This window comes from Mercenaria mercenaria, chromosome 3 (assembly GCF_021730395.1).
Source record: "Mercenaria mercenaria strain notata chromosome 3, MADL_Memer_1, whole genome shotgun sequence".
In the NCBI taxonomy this organism is placed as follows: domain Eukaryota; kingdom Metazoa; phylum Mollusca; class Bivalvia; order Venerida; family Veneridae; genus Mercenaria; species Mercenaria mercenaria.
This window is the reverse complement of record NC_069363.1, coordinates 80,366,528-80,384,494: the sequence shown is the minus strand read 5'-3', so window position 1 is coordinate 80,384,494 and position 17,967 is coordinate 80,366,528. Positions and strand designations below refer to the sequence as shown.

Genomic DNA, 17,967 nt, shown 5'->3' with positions numbered 1-17,967 from the left:
TCGATAATTCTGGTTTGATTTTAACTTCAACCAAACATACCAAGTACCAAACTTAGTTCAGTCAAAATACGTAACAAAGTCTTAACTCGTGTTGACACATTTAATTCCACATACAAGCTAACTAAAGACAATTTTTAAAATAGAAATCAATCTCTAACAAGTGTTCTGATGCTATTTCTTATTTTCATCTATTACTGGCGGCTTGTCTAAGACATGATCTATGATTCCAAAATTTTTTGCTTCCTCTGGTGTCATAAACCTGTCTCTTTCCATGGTGGTTTCTGAAAAAAATTAAGCAAACAATTTTTCTCTCTCAAAATTCCATAAAATATGGCTTTTGTGAAAATGACCAGTGGTACAAACTTAATGGTGTATGATTTTTGCAAGATATCGTAATAAATAAATACAAAAATATTGTGCAGAAGTAAGAAAACCATTGCAATACTTTTGAAATAATGGAGGAAATCAACATTCTTCCTTCTATGAACCCTTATCCTGAATGAACTAGTCCATCTTTCAATTTGGACAGTACCATTAACGGTTAAAAGGGGTGCTTACCAGTACTAAAAAGATACTGAGTGGCGAACAGTGCAGATCTTGATCAGACTGCACGGATGTCAGGCTGATCATGATCTACACTGGTTGCAATGGCAGTTGGTGGAAATGAACATGCTGATAAATTTCACACAAACTCTGGGCAAGTAGCTTTAAATAAATACCATCAGGTCATAAAATGAGCATATTATTTTCCTGCTCAACTATTTCAATGTTTGCCGAGGTCAAAGACATACCTATCCTCATTTTACAAATCAAATTTCAAAAAGAATATTTCATGCAAATATTTTGGACATTTTTTTCTGCCATATCATTTTATAACTTTTTTCAAATGTATTTTTTTAAATTTTAATCTACTTTTAAGAGCGGGCATCTGAAAGCCTTATTATATTTAATGCAAAATATTGAATAGAGTAACAAGAACAGTAGAGTATTACAGACTATGACAAATTTGCTGCTTAGATTCATGGACTTTTCAGCTCTGCAATTCAATATTTACATTGGTAGGTTATTCAGAGAAAAACTGCTCATATGTCTTCTGGAATAGATGCAATTTCATGACATTGTGAATGGAAATGGCATAGAGGATTTGTGATTTTTGCAAATTCTTCCTACTTCATAGATGCGAGTATGCATATAAGTTATTCCATATACTACCAATCTATTGTGGTTAATTTGAGGGGATATTTTCAAACTTTTACTGTATAAGTTTTTATTACCACTCTTGCGAGTTCATTAGACTGGCACACAGTGGAATATGGCAATGGCCCTAGCACCTGGGGCCCGAGCACCTGGAGCACACTTGAGCAATTCATATGGTCCCAAGCTATTTTCTTCCCATTCTTAAAATGCTGAAATTATTCTTTGATATATATTCGAAAATCTAGTACAGAATTTTATGAAACTTGCATAAACATAGCACAAACAAGTACTACAAAGTTATGTAAAGTTTTAGTGGGTTATATGTATTACAAAGGAGGGAAAATTTTAAAGTTAAGTTCGGACATAGAACTTTGATAAATATGGGTCCTGCTTTCATTTTAGGAGTCCAGCATCTTACTAACAGACAACTGTGTCAGCTCTAATGTATCATTTCAACTGTATTGCCTTCTATTTAAAGAGAAATCAAGGAAAAATCTAGACAAAATGGATCAAACAATAGATGTTTATGTTGTACTCTATGTTTTTGCCAGGCTTATCTAATAGATCAGCCTACATAAAAACTGCAACTGAATAAATAACATCAGTGTTCTTTTGAAGTGACAATTTGTTAATATTTCTTACTGGATAAGAGCTGTTTGTGACACAAGAATGCTCCCCCCCCACCCCCCCACTCCCACATGACGGGTTGCTCCATTTTCAGTCCCGTGATCACTAAAACGCTGACTTTAACCTACTAATCTCCAAAACATTTTATGATAGTGGTAATCTACTTCATAACCCAATCATGATATCAAGTTTGAAAGTTCTTGGTCAAGTTGTTCTCAAGATATTTAACAGAAACCATTTTCAAGGTTCAGGACCCCGTGACCCTGACCTTTTGACTTACTGACCCTGAAAAACAATATGGGTCATCTACTTCATAAGCTCAATCATGCTGTCAAATCTGAAGGTTCTTGGTCAAGTGGTACTCAAGTAATTGAACAGAAACTGTTTTCAAGGTTCAGGCCCCTGCGACCTTGACCTTAGACTTACTGATCCAAAAAACGAAAGGGGTCATCTACTTTATAAGCCAAATCATACCATCAAGTTTGAAGGTTCTGCGTCAGGTGGTTCTTTTAAAGTTAATGAGTGGAAACAGTTTTTAATGTCCAGGCCCTTGTGACCTTTGACCTACTGACCCTCAGAACAACAGGGTTCATCAACATCATAACCCACTCATGCTTACAAATTTGAATGTTCTTGGTCAAGTTGCTCTCAAGTTATTAGGCGGAAACTGTCAATTCTATCAACAGATGGACTGACTGACATGTGCAAAGCAACCTTCCAGTCACCTTTCTGTCTGTATGATATTTACCTATAAGTTCCACAGGTTTGTTTGTGTGTTTAGCATAGATGTTGTTCAATCTCTGTTTCTGTCGGAGAATTTCCTCAGCTTGTATCTGTATATCTGTGGCCTGACCCTGGTTTTAAGAAATAAAATATACCGGTAATTACATTCCATTAGGTATTTTAGTACTATGGTGATACACAGAATTTAACTGAAATTTCTTATTTTAGAATGCCAATTAACAAAAAGTCTCTATTTCAGTAAGCTGATGACATTTTGCAATTAAATAACAGATATCCTATGTATTTTTCACTAATATAGTTTGTTCTTTGATACCAATTTTAAACGCAGAAAGGCCTCATCAAATTAATTTAACTTGACTAGATATATAAACTGAGTTTGTTGAACCACATTCAGTCATGTATAGCAGTAATTTGCTTACCAGCTACCAGCTTTAAAAGGAAGTACTCTTCAGGCTGTGCTTAGATATACCTACTTTTTTAAACCTAACACATATCTGACTCTCTGTTAACTGTTTCGCGGTAACTTGGCAGAGCCTCATTATGGCCTGAACAGTTAAGTTCAAGCCAGATATTTCCATCACCTTCAACCAGTGAAAGATTATTATAATATTTTTAAATATGGGTCTAATATATCTTTTAAGAAAATATTTAATCAGCCAGTATATATACAGTATACACAGTAGGTATTCATTTACTTTTAAAAAGTGTCTGACAATATTTTCTGGTTTGGGGTTTCAAGAAAGTTTCCCCCAATTGAAAAACGGTCTGAAATGGAACAACCTGTGGCTTACAAAGCTTTGTTGATGATAAATTGTTTACTGTTATCATCTTACTAAAACAGCTAACGAAATGTCATAAGGTTGTCAGTACTACACAGTTTTGCACCAGTGCAGACAATTTAAAATTAGACTGACTTTAAACAAAACATTAACATTTGCATATATAACCAAAGAAATGTAAACTAAACATGTATAGTGAGAGTAATGTAAACTAAAGTCTCTAAATCTCTAAAGAACTCATCTTTAAATTAAATTTCCTTCTGTTATTCCTTGCTTGATATTAATATTGGTGTCAGAGAAGTCAATAGAATGACTATAAATTAAATTTCGTCACCTCAACGCAACAAAGTCGAAGTCGTATCTTATTATAAATTTATAATAAGATAAGACTTTGTTGCGTTGAGGTGACGTATTGGCCATACCAAAGGATAATGCAGTCTTGTTAACACCAAAAAAAACAAAACAGTTGTTACCAGTACACTGAAGTATGCTCCACAGGGACAGTTGCAATATTTGCATGTTGGACACAAATGAATATGAAACGGGATTTAATTTGGAAACTAGAACAGTTAAATTATGATTTTAAATGTACCTAATTATCTATTATCATATGAATTCTTATTCAACTTCCTGCTTCAAATCTATTATATGAAAAAATTATGCAAAGAAAAAGCACTGAAATGGGGAGATAAAATAAAACATATTAAATAGAGAGTTATGTTTCTTGAATATTAAGTTTTATAAAATTCTATTCAGTAGCCACAACATGTATAATTATGTTGCAGTGAATTATGTTTGACATGAATTATTTTTCAAGGCCTTTCAACTTTGTCTTAATATCAGGATGCCATTTTTTGGCAAATGGACGCAAGGGATGCATGTATTAGATGGAGAGCATTTATACAGGGATATATGGTAGTACATGTACATCCCAACAATATGTGTAAATTCAGTATATGATAATTTTCTTATTAAATTTTGTCTGTGCTAGGCCCTTAACAAAACTTTTACAGGAGTTATCCATTTAGTAAAATATAGCATTTTGTAAAATTTTAACTCCTGTACCAAGCATAGTTCACATATATTCAGACAATATGTGCACATTCATCTTGTATTCCTGTAAGTTTGGGCCAAACCCTTAGAAAAGTGTTAAGAGCAGTTACCAGGATAAGCCATCAAGAAGTACTTCGGGTAACTTCGCATTTTGTAAAACTTGAAGGGCCACAACTCCTAAAGCTGGCATGGCACAGAAATGAGTTGATTACTTTACAACTGTTATTAATTAAATTACAATGACATGACAATTAGTCTGATTAAATTAAACTAATGATTACAATATTTTGGAAAGTTTGCCCAAGATCACTTCATAATAATATATTTCTACAAGTTTGGGCCAAATCCCTTGAAAACTGTAGAAGGAGTTACCTGGACAAAGATTCCACAATGGATGGATGGATGGATGGAAGGAAGGACAAGATGGCAACTATATGTCCCCCACTCAAAAGGTTAAGAAGAGCTTTATGAAAGAAAAAAATAAAATTTTCTTTTTATAAAATGTATATAGTGTCTGTAGTTATTTGTAATTTAACTCATAGAACACATTGAGGACTCCATAATTGAGTGATTAAGGTTGCTGGCTTAGAGTCAGTACCCCTTCACCATAGTGAGCTCAAGCTTCACCAGAGCTCTTTGAATCCTTTCTTCTACAGCCTGCTGTCTTACGGAAGATTGGTATTTCCATCTATGTGCCTTCCTATACCTTAAACAATATGAAATCAGCACCCTGGGTCATCCCACACTTTCAAAATTAGAAACACATCAGATGACACACTGTGCGAGTATCACTTCAAATCGAAACAAAAACAAATCTGACACAGAAAACAAATACATGTTACAAAATTACCTGAGCACTACCTAACACTTGATGTACCATGATTCTTGAATTAGGTAATGAGTAACGCATTCCCGATGTACCTGCGGCCAGTAACAAGGAGCCCATACTGGCAGCCTGGCCAACACACCATGTAGCAACAGGTGGTTGAATGTATTGCATTGTATCATATATGGCAAGACCTGATGTTACAACCCCACCTAAAATATACAAAGGTTATACAATCAGTGTACTTCACGGTACAGCCTGCAGCTAATATTTATTAAATATTGTAATATACTTACAAATTCTGAAAGTCAGTAAACACAGTCAAACCTGTGATAAAGACCACCTCCAAATAACGGTCACTACTATAAAACCTGCTTATAAATGCCACTATTTTCTCATCTCGTTTAAACATTTACCTTTGTTGAAAGACCACCTCTCATTAAAGACTACTTTCCATTTCCCAAGGGTGGTCCTGGCAGACAGGATTGACTGTAAAGCGAAAATATATCTGTCTCAAAAAAATTCTTAGTTTTCAGTATAATAGTTATCTTTGATTTCCACAAGGTACTCAGTGTGGGGGTATGGTGAAAGAGATCATATTTTGTTACTGATTGCCAACTGCAGAAAGCACTGCAACTAGAAAAACATTAAAAACTTTTTGTTTGCTTCATACATAACATCGCTGTTCCTTATTAAAAACAATGCATGTCAATTTTAGCACCAAAACTTTCACTTGTGTGCTTAGATAGCAGTGCTTTTTTTCATTGCCTGTGATAATACCAGAGCTGTTTACCAATCCAAAAGTTGCTAAATACTCATATAAAATATGCAGATTTTTTCTTATTTTCCGTTTCTGATATGAACTTTTTTTCATATTTGAAATTGATGTACAAAGTTTTAAAGAACTAACTCCATTATTTTCTATCACCACCTGCGTAGACGCTGAATTAGATAACAACTGCAAAGTTGCTAAATAATCATGAGAAAATATTTGGAAGTTTATTTTTTTACTTGTTTTCCCGTTTTATGTTTGATCTTCATCAATTGTAACATTTGGTTAACCTTTAGCCTTCTAGCGGCAAGTGATTCTGCCTTTGCGAACAGTTCAGACCATAATCAGCCTCCTCGTCCATGCAAGCTGATCATGGTCTGCACTGTTTGCTATTCAGTCAATAAATTTTCAATGAATACCCCTTTGATAAATAAGTACCTCCCAAACTGAATGATGGACCAATCCATTTTTATAATTTAGCAAGGTAAAAGCTAAATAAATTGTTAGTTTGCTATTGTAGTGCTGACAAAACCAAAGTAGGTTAGAAATTCTGTTAAGGGTAAAAAGGTAATGACCTACCTTGTATTACGGAAATGTGCAAAGAAATCGGAAAATTGTATACTCACCTGGACTGTTTATATACAAATTTATAGGTTTAGTTGCACTCTCAGATTGTAGGAACAACATCTGTGCAATGATAAGACTTGATATATCATCCGAAATCTGTAATGAAAAACAAGCGCTCGTAGAACACGAAATGCCCCCCTTGATGCATTCAGCAATTGCACAAGGAACAGAAACTATTTGGTCACTGTACACAAAAGTTCTACTGTTCTGGGTCAATATGACCTTGACCTTTGACCTATTTACCTCAAAATCAATAGGGGTCATCTGCTGGTCATGATTAACCTCCCGATCAACTTCCACAATCCAAGGCCCAAGCTTTCTCAAGTTATCGTCTAAAAACGGTTTAACTGTTCTGGGTCACTGTGACCTTGACCTCTGGTCTCAAAATCAGTAGGGGTAATATGCTGGTCATGATCAACCCCCCTATTAACTTTCATGATCCTAGGCCCAAGCTTTCTTGAGTTATGGTCTGGAAACCGTTTAACTGTTCCGGGTCACTGTGACCTTGACCTTTGACCTCAAAATCAATAGGGGTAATCTGCTGATCATGATCAACTTCCAAATCAAGTTTTGTGATCCTAGGCCCAAGCGTTCTTGAGTTATCATCCGAATTTCGTTTAACTGTTCCGGATCACTGTGACCTTGACCTTTGACCTACTGACCTCAAAATCAATAGAGATCATCTGCTGCTCATGACTAACCTCTGCAAAAAAAAATCAAGGTCCAAATATTTTCAGTACTTCTCCATATCCTTTGAATAGCCAAATTACTTGAAGTCAGGAGTTTTCATGCAGAACTACTTCTGTCTTTTTTCTTTTTTTTTTATTAGGTTTTATGTCATGCCAACACAATTATAGGTCATATGGTGACTTTCAAACTTTTACTGGTGGAGGAAGACCCCATGAGCTGTTATGAGCTTTAGTTCATAATGGCTTGGTGCCTGGGTTAATCATTTAAGATTAAAGCTTCCACCTGAAAAATGCTTAACAACAGAGGCTGTTTGGACTTCAGTCTTAATTCACCTTAGCAAGGCTCGGTATTTTTTCCATCTATAGCAGGGGCTGTTTACAATCTTGTATTTCAAGTCATGCAGATATAGCCTAGAAATAACTTTATAACTTTATATCAGAATTTTTGTTCCACTATGCTCAAATACCATGCTTATTTCCCCCCACCCCCAAAATAACTGCTAAGGGCATTTTCCCTCTCAAGTCTTTAAGTCCTACAGTTTCGCCTTTGTTAACAACACTTTCAAAGAGCAAACACCTCCATACAAAGATAGATATTTTCTTTCTCAAAGACAAATTTAGTATATAAATAAATTCCAAATTCCCCCCCCCCCCCCCCCCAGCAACAACCCGTGAACAAAAAACACAAGTCAAGTCCTGGTGTTTGCTCTATAAAAGTTGCAATGTGTATGATGAAAGTGTGTCACATGGGTCAAGAGCCTACTGAAAAACAAACTGTGGTGATTATGTAGCATATAAAACATAACATAATTTAAATAATGAAAAGAATCACTGCTTGACAAATTAACTAGTCCACATGTAAATACGAGTAGAAATCAGCTGCGGGCAAGTGGAAGTTGTTTTAGTACTTTTCCTGCAGGAGAAGTGGTCGGTATTAATTTTCTCACATTAAGTGTACACGCGAATTGTATGTACACTATTAACCCTATGTTAAACCTAACCCTAACCCTAAAGCATATTGTACACTCAATATGTGCGCATCCATTAGGGGCGATTTAATGTTGCGCAGGGGAAGTGCAATGTCTGACAAAAATAGGATAAGTCCAATGAAAATGAAGCCATGAAGGAGTAAGATATCAAAACAATAACGACAGAAGTTGATTTAGAGTTTGCAACTCTAAAACCCATTACTGTAACAGTACCATACTTCAGTTGCATAATTAGCTAGATTCTCAATAGTCCATGAAAAGATTCCAGTACGTAACATTTTGACCAGACTTTAAAATAGATGCTATGGATAAAAATTGTCTTTCCTAAGGGGCTTGCAGGACAAGTTCAAAGTTAGCTGGATGAATGAAATTTCTAGGCAGCTCATCTTGCTGGATGTCTTCCTTTCAAACAATTTGTCGAGTCCTGACAATGCAGAAACATTTCTCATAAGGTACAACTGTTTTTTAAAATCTGATGCATGCATTTTATTAACAGTCTATTCATGACTCACACACATATGCACAGAGATGGGATCACTGATTTGCATACAAATGCCACGTCACAGGGGAGCAGATAAAAGTTGTTTCTTTATCCATTCACATAACATTATACATAACACTGCTGTATCTGAACATTTCAAAAGTACAAAAAATATTATTTAAACAAGTAATTCTTGAAATTATGTAAAGGTGGAAAATATTCTTACTTGACCCATAATCATGACAATTCTTTCTTTAAGAAGTCTTGAGTAAATATCATATGACCTCTCGCCTCTTCCGGTCTGCTCCACAACAATAGGGACATAGTAGGGTCTGTGAGCACATCTGGATTTATGGACATACCGTGTTAACACTTGTCGACATACTGTTACCTGAAAAAAAATTGTACAGCAAAATTTTATACATTAGAGGTCTCGAAATAAGTAATCTTTTAAATATAAGCATTTATGACATCCAGAACATAAATGAGAACAATCCATACTCCTGAAGATAAGGCTAGTGCACAATGCTAATTGCCAAATGTTTATAGTATAATTTGCAAGTAGCATTTGGCAATTAGCATAGCTCACCGGCCTTCCAAAATAAGTGTTACTGCATAATAAAACCCCGGATTCATTCTGAATTTGAACAATTGATAAGCGTAAACATTTGTCAGACAGTATTGTTAATGCCAAAAATGTAGGCCTACTACATTTTAACACATCACTTGATAGTTACATATATCAACGAAGCTGATACTAAATTTGATACTGCTGAATATTTATTAATCAGCCAGACCTATTTGACAATTTAATGTAAAACTTTACTAAAAACTGGAAGAGTAACCTTAAATGGATGATTTCATAGTTTGATGTAAAAGAAAAACTTTTCAAACTCAAGAAAATTTGAGGTTCCAATACTACTGGTACTGATGATAAACCCGAACAGAAAATGAGGCTTTTAACCTGTAACTTTTTTATTTCTGCAAAATGTAATCAATGGTTGGTATCAAAATAAAGCTTAACATTTGTTGAAAAATTTACATAATTCAAATTTATATTTAGTAAGCAAACTCACACGAAGTGAGGTCCTGAAAGGGGTTTGTAAAATGGTGACTGTATGAACGTTGACTGATGATAAATTCGACCACTTTGTCATTTACAAAATTTTCTTCGTATTATTAAATTGAATCTTTCCCCAAAAAGATGCAACAGTCATTCCTGATCAAGCAATAAAAAGTGACCCAATGTCAGGCCTTCATGTTTCAACTGTGAGCATGTGCAAAAAACATCCTCTTCCCCAGTAATTTTGGATAAATATTTTTTAAACAAATAAATGTAAGTCATTTATATGTCTACAGAATATTTACCAATTTTGTTTTTGTTTGCACCAGTTGGTGTTGTAATTAGAAACTATTTGAAGGTGTGTTCAATTTTATAAAAAAACGCTTGCAGTCGAATATTTCCAAGGTGGTCGACTTTATCATCTGTCCGGGTACTGGTACTGATGGTAAGTACTGGTACTGATGGTAAACCCGAACAGAAAATGAGGTTTTTTTACCTTAACTTTTTTATTTTTGCAAATTGATATCAATGGTTGGTATCAAAATAATGCTTAACATTTGCTGAAAACTTTACATAAATCAAATTTTATATTTAGTAAGCAATCTCACACGAAGTGAGGCCCTGAAAGGGGTTTGTAAAATGGAGACTGTATGAATGTTGACTGATGATAAATTCGACCACTTTGTCCTTACAAAAGTTTCTTCATATTATTGTACTGAAACTTTCCCCAAAAAGCTGCAAGAGTCATTCCTGATCAAGTAATGAAAAGTGACCCAATGTCAGGCCTTCATGTTTCGACAGTGACCATGCGTCAAAAACACCCTCTTCCCCAGTAATTTTGGATAAATATTTTATATACAAATAAATTCAAGTCATTTATTTATACAGAATATTTACCAATTTTGTTTTTGTTTACACCAGTTGGTGTGGTATGTGGAAACTATTAGATGGTGTGTTCAATTTTATAAATGACCGCTTGCAATCGGATATTTCCAAGGAGGTCGACTTTATCATCTGTCGGGGTTTATCATCAGTGCCAGATGGAAGGTCGGTGTGCCATGCTAATATGGAAGAGAAAGTTTAAAGTGTCAGTGCCTAACAGAAAAATAATAAGGAAGAAGAAGTTAAGGATTTGGAAACAAGTGGTGTTTGAAAAAGTTAAGATAACGGTGATTTAATTATGCAATTACTCATATACACGGTCGCGAAATCTAGTGACAAACTGGAATCAAAGCCTACTATGCTTCCACTCACACATTTCATCAATATGCATGAATAACAACAACTTTATTGCAAAATGTAACATGAAACTATCACCTGACATAGTGATTTTACGGCGTTTGAGAACATTTTTTTCCAAATTTTATTTTTCAACCAGAGCACCGGTTTTAGTGCTTCCTGTTTATCCGAGGCGTTCCGAATAAGATGTAAATGTCTGGCTAGCGACGTTTTAATTTCCCTTTTTTTTCCGTTTCAATGCCTTATTACCGTTATAAGCAACAATGACAGCAGCAGTACACAGAAAAGGAACTTTCATTTTATCAGAGTAAGCAACAAAACTTCGCAATCACGTTCTTAAAATCAAATAAATACGGGATAAATACTGACAAAAGCACCTGTTGCTAGGGAAGCTTTCCCATTTTTCTGTAATACCCGAGGTCTTTGTATAATATTAGAGTAAATTTCCTCGTCTTAAATCATGATGATATATGATGTATTACACATAACAAACTCTTTACTTAAGTCTGACACCATGCAGTGTATTCTCCTCCATTGATTCACGAAGTATTAGAAAAAAATCACAATTGTTAAAGCGGGAAAAAATTCTCAAATTTTTGAGAAAAACACTAATTTTCACAATTTTTCTGGTACTGGACCATTTCACAGTTTGCAACAAAAAAAATCACTGAATCAAAATATTTAGTGATTAAATATCTTTGTGTAAAAAAGATAGGTACGTTAAACTTACATTCATATATTTATTCCGAAACAAATGAGAACATCATAACAAACAACAAAAGAGATTTTTACCCACTATGTACCTAAACGCACTCTAAATTAATGTTTCGTACCCAAACGCACAATGAATTAACGTTTAAGGGTCAATAATATAGGATGACAAATGTAACAATTCTTGATAAATCAGATGCTTTTGCTCGCAAAAGTCAATAACAAACTTCTTTAAAGTTTTTCAATGCCTTTTTTACGTTTTTCTACTATTTTTAGAGATTTTCACACCAGTTGTGAATAAGTCCGGTCAGGTTCCAATTCGAAAATTGAGAAAGACTGTTTGCAATTGTGAATGGGTCCGATATTCGGTACCATAAACATATTTTGACAATTTCAGTCCAGAGCCAATAAGGGAGTCTGGTTTGGACAAGCAAAATGTTATGCGACTGCGAATTAACAGAATTGCTCTTGTCCAAGAACTACGTGTGGAACACATTCTTGGCCACCTAGTAGAGTGTGGAGTTCTGTCTGAGGACGACTTGAGGAGGATTAATGCTGGTTCAACAGCGGCTGATAAAGCTCGAGTACTTGTTGATCTTCTTCCAGGTTTGTGCATTAATTTTGTTAATTGTTTAGTATGGGTTTAATGCAAGTTTTCTGAGGTGTAGAATTTATTTCCTATGTAACTACACTCATTGATTATTATTTTATAGTTTAAGAAGTGTTCCTACAATTAGTATAGTACCTCGCAGATATCTGTTCTTTTTACAACTGTGATGTTACTTTCAGCAAAAGGACAGCACATTGATTGGTACAGAGCATTTAGAGAGGCATTGCAAAATCCTGATGCTGGACAGGAAGTTAGAAAGCGATACAAATTGTTGGTTGAATTTCTCGACAACACTGTTATCCACAGACCAAATTCACAACACACAAAGTTTTCTGAAGTAGAATCTCCAAGACATAAATTACCTCGATATAAACCGCTTCCCTCCATCAAATCTCCAGGTATGTATGCTATTGTGTAATCCCTGTCTTCATATAAACCTAATTCATCAGAAAAACAAGAAGAAAGTTGAAAATGTTAAATAACCTGTTGGTTCTGTGACAATGACACAGGGTGACAGTAATGTATTACTTTAGCTTGGTGCTTATGGCAGCATATTATTCATTATCATGCAGTAAAATCAATTTAGTTTCTATATTTCTGAAAAATGTTAAAGCAGTTTTGGAAACTAAGGCAAAAACTAGATTATTTAAAAGAGCTCACACATAATGCAGATCTCCCTGTGGCAAGTCAGCACCATGTCAGGCTCCACACTGTGTAACCTGCACTGTCAAAACCAACAGGGTAACAAACTAAAGTCACAAATATTAACCCATTAAATATCTGCAGAAAAACAATAATCGGTCTTATTTTGTGACATCCACTTAAATTCCGCTTATCTCATTGGCTGATAACTGATCATGTGAAGGTTCAGAGAAAGTGGTATTCACCTCAAAAAGTGATATCCTTGTAATCAACTTGAACAAGCAACTATTCCTGAAAAGAAACTCACACGCTATACTTATCCAAGATCTGTCAAACACCAGTCAGTCATATCTTGTTTCCATCAGCCAGTAATTCAGTCAGCAGCCTTGTCACATTTCGATAAAATTGTGTATTGACTGTAAACATTTTTTCTTACGAACAATCTGACTGAGATACTAACTTTTTCAGTGTAAACCTGAAATAAAGCACTCACTGTATGATAACATCAGTGAATATCCAAATTAATAGTCTTGAACAAGCTGGTATTCACCTCATCATTATGCAATAACTGTTTAATAGTCCCCTCTACAAAATGAAGTGTGTTATATCTACCTCAATTTGTTTATATTTGCTAGAGTTAATAAGTTATCGCCACTGTTTACGCCATTGTGTCTACTAAATGAAAAATCAGTGCACCAGAGATGGGAATTTTTGTAAGTTTTACTAGATAAAAGAAATTGTATGTTATCTAAATCAGATGGTGAAGCACAGAATGTTCTAAATATAGAAGAGGAGAGGAAGCAGGAGGAGGAGAAGGTGCTGAGAGAGATCGAGGAGACAGAGGAGAAATATCCGACATGGAGTGGCAGGTTTGAGAAGACAAATGATGCAGTTACACTCGTTAAAGGTTATTTTCAGCAGTGGATACCGACCCCAGACAACTTCAGATCTCTTCTAACGGTAAATTAGAAACAGCAAGATGCTCTCAAATAATAAATCACTTAAAACCTTTAGCCTGCTAAATTTTTAAAATGGACTGGTCCATCATACAATTTGGGCAATACCATTTATTATTTGAAGGGGTGTTCACTGAAAATTTACTGACTGAACAGCGAACAGTGCAGACCATGATCAGGTCTGCACTGATGTGCAGGCTGATCTTGGTCTGCACTGGTCGCAAAGGTAAACACTTCTAGTTTTTCTGGAGTTCGGTTTTCTCAGAGGGTGACCAGTAGTTTTAGTATTTTGCATTAAAACAAGAAAATATTATGACAAAATATACAAATGACCAGTAACTGACCACCATTTGACCAGAATTGACCACCATTTGACAAGTATCGACCACTTTTGGATTATTGACTGTGACCGTTTTAAACCGTAACAGCAGCTGGTTTAAGTGGTAGGGATTTTGAAGGCCCAGCATTGGTTGCTGTTGTGGCTCTCTAGCAATAAGATTTCATTTGAAGTCTGCTGAAATTATATTTAGTACGTTGTGTATAATAGGCAAGACCTATTTTTTCCTCAGTCCTTGGTTAATTGGTTTATTGATTCATAATAGATTTAAAGGCACATCCAATACTTTCAATTGCTCACCTTTGCATGCATAGTTTCTTTCCTGCCCAACTTTAACCTGCAGTGGTGTAGAAGATCTCAAGCCAGCCGTTGAAAGAAGAAATGGCTGATGGAAAACCCACAGTAGCAAAATTAAAAAGATTTATTGACATTGTGTTTAATTTTTCTATAACGGGGGCTATTTGTTTCTTCCTTTTTAGAGTTGTGAGTGTAAATCTACCAAAAATATGACTTAAATCAATACAATCTGTTGCAGTGACTTCTTCAGTATATAGGAAGAATCTGGTTCCTATTTGGATATAATTTGTTTTGAATATTTAAATATATACAATTTGAAAATTAATGATTTTTTTTTTAAAAGGGAGATAATAAGGTTTTTACATACCATGTATATCCCAACAATTAAAGCCTCAAGGTGTGGTATTTTTGTTCTGTTTGATAGAACTTGCTTTCAGCTAGTTACACACAAATAAGGAAAATATCTGTCTCTAAGAATTTTCTTTAAATAATAAAACCTTTCTTTTTTGTCAGTTCTATACAATAAACCAGGGTATTTATCTGTGCCGAAACATTTCTTACTTATGTGAGGATGTATTTTCTGTGGGAAAATTGATTCAGATATTGTATTAATACTTAGGACTACAGAATAAACGCAGACTTTTACTGTGCTTATTGTATTCTTCATGCCTTGGTAAAAACTTAAAAGTATTGTTTTTTTGCTTCTATTTTCCAAGTAGGTTGTCTCCCTTGAACGTTGTTGGTATCTCAAGTAAATGAGACTTTTTTAAATTAATTGAGAAATGTTACCTGGATTCACAAATGTTTAATGCTTATAAGATATATGTCACTTTCTTAATAGATTCCAGAGGAACACTTTCACAAGTTGGAAAAATCAGCAGATCCGGCAGATAAAGAACAACTGGAACAAGAATCCCGTGCGCTCGAAAAAATAAAGAAGCTTGAGCTTGTTACTGTCCTGTCAAGACGTAAAATGCTTCCGGTCGGCTTTGAACTTTGCATGTGTGACACTGTCCAAGACATCCTGCAGGAACCGCAATTTTATCATTTGTATTTCAAATATCTAAAATCACTGGAAAGTGTTGACGTAAATTTATTACAAGATATCGTCAGCTCATTCTATTCGGTTCTTAAAAGCAATAACAAAGTGGCTAGAAATGCAGACAGTGTAAAACAGTTCACTACATTAGCGTTTTCACTCATTGATTTCATGACAGAATATGGGTACTACACAGATGCGGAAAAGGTGATGTCGATATTAATGTCCTTTTTACGCGAGTCACACCATTTGGACATCTGGATGACGAAATATCATGGATACATAAAACTGATGCACTTGCGAAATCGTAACTACAATTTTATGGGAGCCAGTCAGGCGTATCAGGCAGCAGTTGAGATGACTTGGCAGATAAAGATGATGTCGTTCGGACAAGATATTCTCAACGAAGCCGAGATTTATACAGAGTTGAGCCACATGCTGCTAGAACTTGGTTCTGTCAATCCAGCCTTTGCATGGTCACAAAATGCTCTCAAGGTATGTTATCACAAAAGCTTATGCACATATGATATTTGACAGGTGATTTGGGAGACAGGCAGAAATAATAAAGAGGTTGCAATTTCACTACATTTTTGTACTTGTGCATGTACACATAAATATGAATAAATCCCTATGATAAAATTATTAGAGTGTCTGCAAAAAATACTTCAGATTTAGGTATCACACATACATTTTCACCATGTATAGTTTAATTGTGTGACAATTGCTGTGTTCAGACACCTTATCTGCTGACTGAATAAACTTTAAGAACAAAATACGTGATATTGCAACCTATCTAAGAATGGGTATGTGAGAAACACGTTCTTTTGAATTTATCAGACAACCTTTAGCATACTGTCATTATTTCTAAATAATTTCTACACCTACTAGGTGTGCATGGATTAAACTTCAAAACTTTGCTATTACAGTCGAATTTCGTTCGCTCTAACTCCAGGGGACAGGCAAAATTTGTTTTAGTTACTGTGAAATCATTAATATTCGTGAGGGGCTAATTTTCATGGATTTTGTTGTTGCGTCAATCCATGTCATGATGAAATTTAATCTCAGTGAACAAGTAAAATTCCCATTCATTTTACGTTCAAAAGTTGAAATCCACAAATTCATATCCCCATGAAATAGCCATTTTGACCAAAACCACGAAATTTCATGCCTACAAAATTAAATGATATTACAGTATCGGTTGTTCTGGCCATCGAAAAATAAACATTATATAGACATTTAGCCTGGACCTGACGATGAGTTCGAGCGAAGAGGAGTGTTCGAATTATGTGAGTTAAAGTGTATGAGATTTAACTGTATTTGCAAAAAATTACAAATTTACTCCCGTCGTTTATATGACTGAAAAATTGTTGAAAAAGACGTTAAACCCGAACACACACAAACACACACAAATTTACTCAGTTCTTTGTCAGTGAATAGTCCTGTAAAAACAGATTCATTAGTAGTTTTATGGAATATTTTGGTTTTAATATGTGATACATAATGTTGTACTTTCAAGAGCTTTATGATACAAATGATACAGAAGATAGTTATTGTCTATATTATATCCTGTAATAATTTAAAATAAGATTTGAAATGAAAAAAAAAAAAACATTTTTATGTTTAATACATTTTCAGGAAGTCAAACCAAGTGACAAAATTGTGTTGATAAATACATTGTGCAATGCTGTGATGGCGTACTGTGCAAAATGGCAGATAAAACGTGCTGAAAAACTTGCAATATATACAGTCCAGTTGGCAAAGTAAGAATTTGTAAACTTTGTTATTTTGAAAATAGAGAACCAAACTTGCCTAAGTTGCTGTTTGTATTATAGGGGTAAACAGCCATTTGCTTTAAGCAGACAAGTAACTTCCGAAATTGATTTTATTTTTCGAATTTCATCTTATCTTAACCCGTATCATGCTGGACACGATTGATTCTGCCTTTGCGACCAGTTCAGATCATGATCAGCCTGCACATCCTGTACTGACTAAATGGCAAACAGTGCAGGTCATGATCAGACTGCCCTGTTCGCCATTCAGTTGGTATCTTTTTGGTATGCACTCCTTTTAACAGTTAATGGTGCTGTCCAAATTGAAAGATGAACAAGTTCATTGTAGAAATTTAGCAGGGTAAGGGTTAAACAGCCACCAGATTGTGCCGCTCCCTTGACTGACTGCTAAATATTGTTTTTGCCTGAAAGAATTCACACTATCTCTTTATTAAATCAAAAAAAGCCTCATTTCTACAGAGTGTTAATTTATCTAGAGAATTTAGGGGAGAAGAAACAG

The 17,967-nt window shown here is 34.8% G+C and overlaps 2 protein-coding genes across 5 annotated transcripts in view; one reads left to right on the top strand and one right to left on the bottom strand.

Annotated features, from left to right (window-relative positions):
* Nucleotides 1–86: 86 nt before the first annotated feature.
* On the bottom strand, nt 87–11,269 carry LOC123524278 (ATP-dependent Clp protease proteolytic subunit-like). The gene is made up of 6 exons (XM_045302349.2): nt 11,165–11,269; nt 9,011–9,175; nt 6,625–6,721; nt 5,251–5,438; nt 2,573–2,678; nt 87–281 (listed from the first exon to the last, which is right to left on the bottom strand). The coding sequence occupies exons 1-6, from the start codon at nt 11,195–11,197 to the stop codon at nt 172–174; spliced, it is 699 nt and encodes a 232-aa protein (XP_045158284.2). The 5' UTR covers nt 11,198–11,269; the 3' UTR covers nt 87–171.
* LOC123524279 (amyloid protein-binding protein 2-like) overlaps nt 11,239–17,967 on the top strand; it is a 22,541-nt gene continuing 15,812 nt past the window's right edge. For all 4 annotated transcript variants that reach the window (XM_053539028.1, XM_053539029.1, XM_053539031.1 and 1 more), the window contains exons 1-6: nt 11,239–11,393; nt 12,195–12,403; nt 12,587–12,805; nt 13,807–14,009; nt 15,481–16,173; nt 17,314–17,438. In XM_053539028.1, coding sequence (XP_053395003.1) covers nt 11,350–11,393; nt 12,195–12,403; nt 12,587–12,805; nt 13,807–14,009; nt 15,481–16,173; nt 17,314–17,438 — 1,493 coding nt within the window. In that variant the 5' untranslated portion in view covers nt 11,239–11,349. The remainder of the gene's footprint in view (nt 11,394–12,194; nt 12,404–12,586; nt 12,806–13,806; nt 14,010–15,480; nt 16,174–17,313; nt 17,439–17,967) is intronic.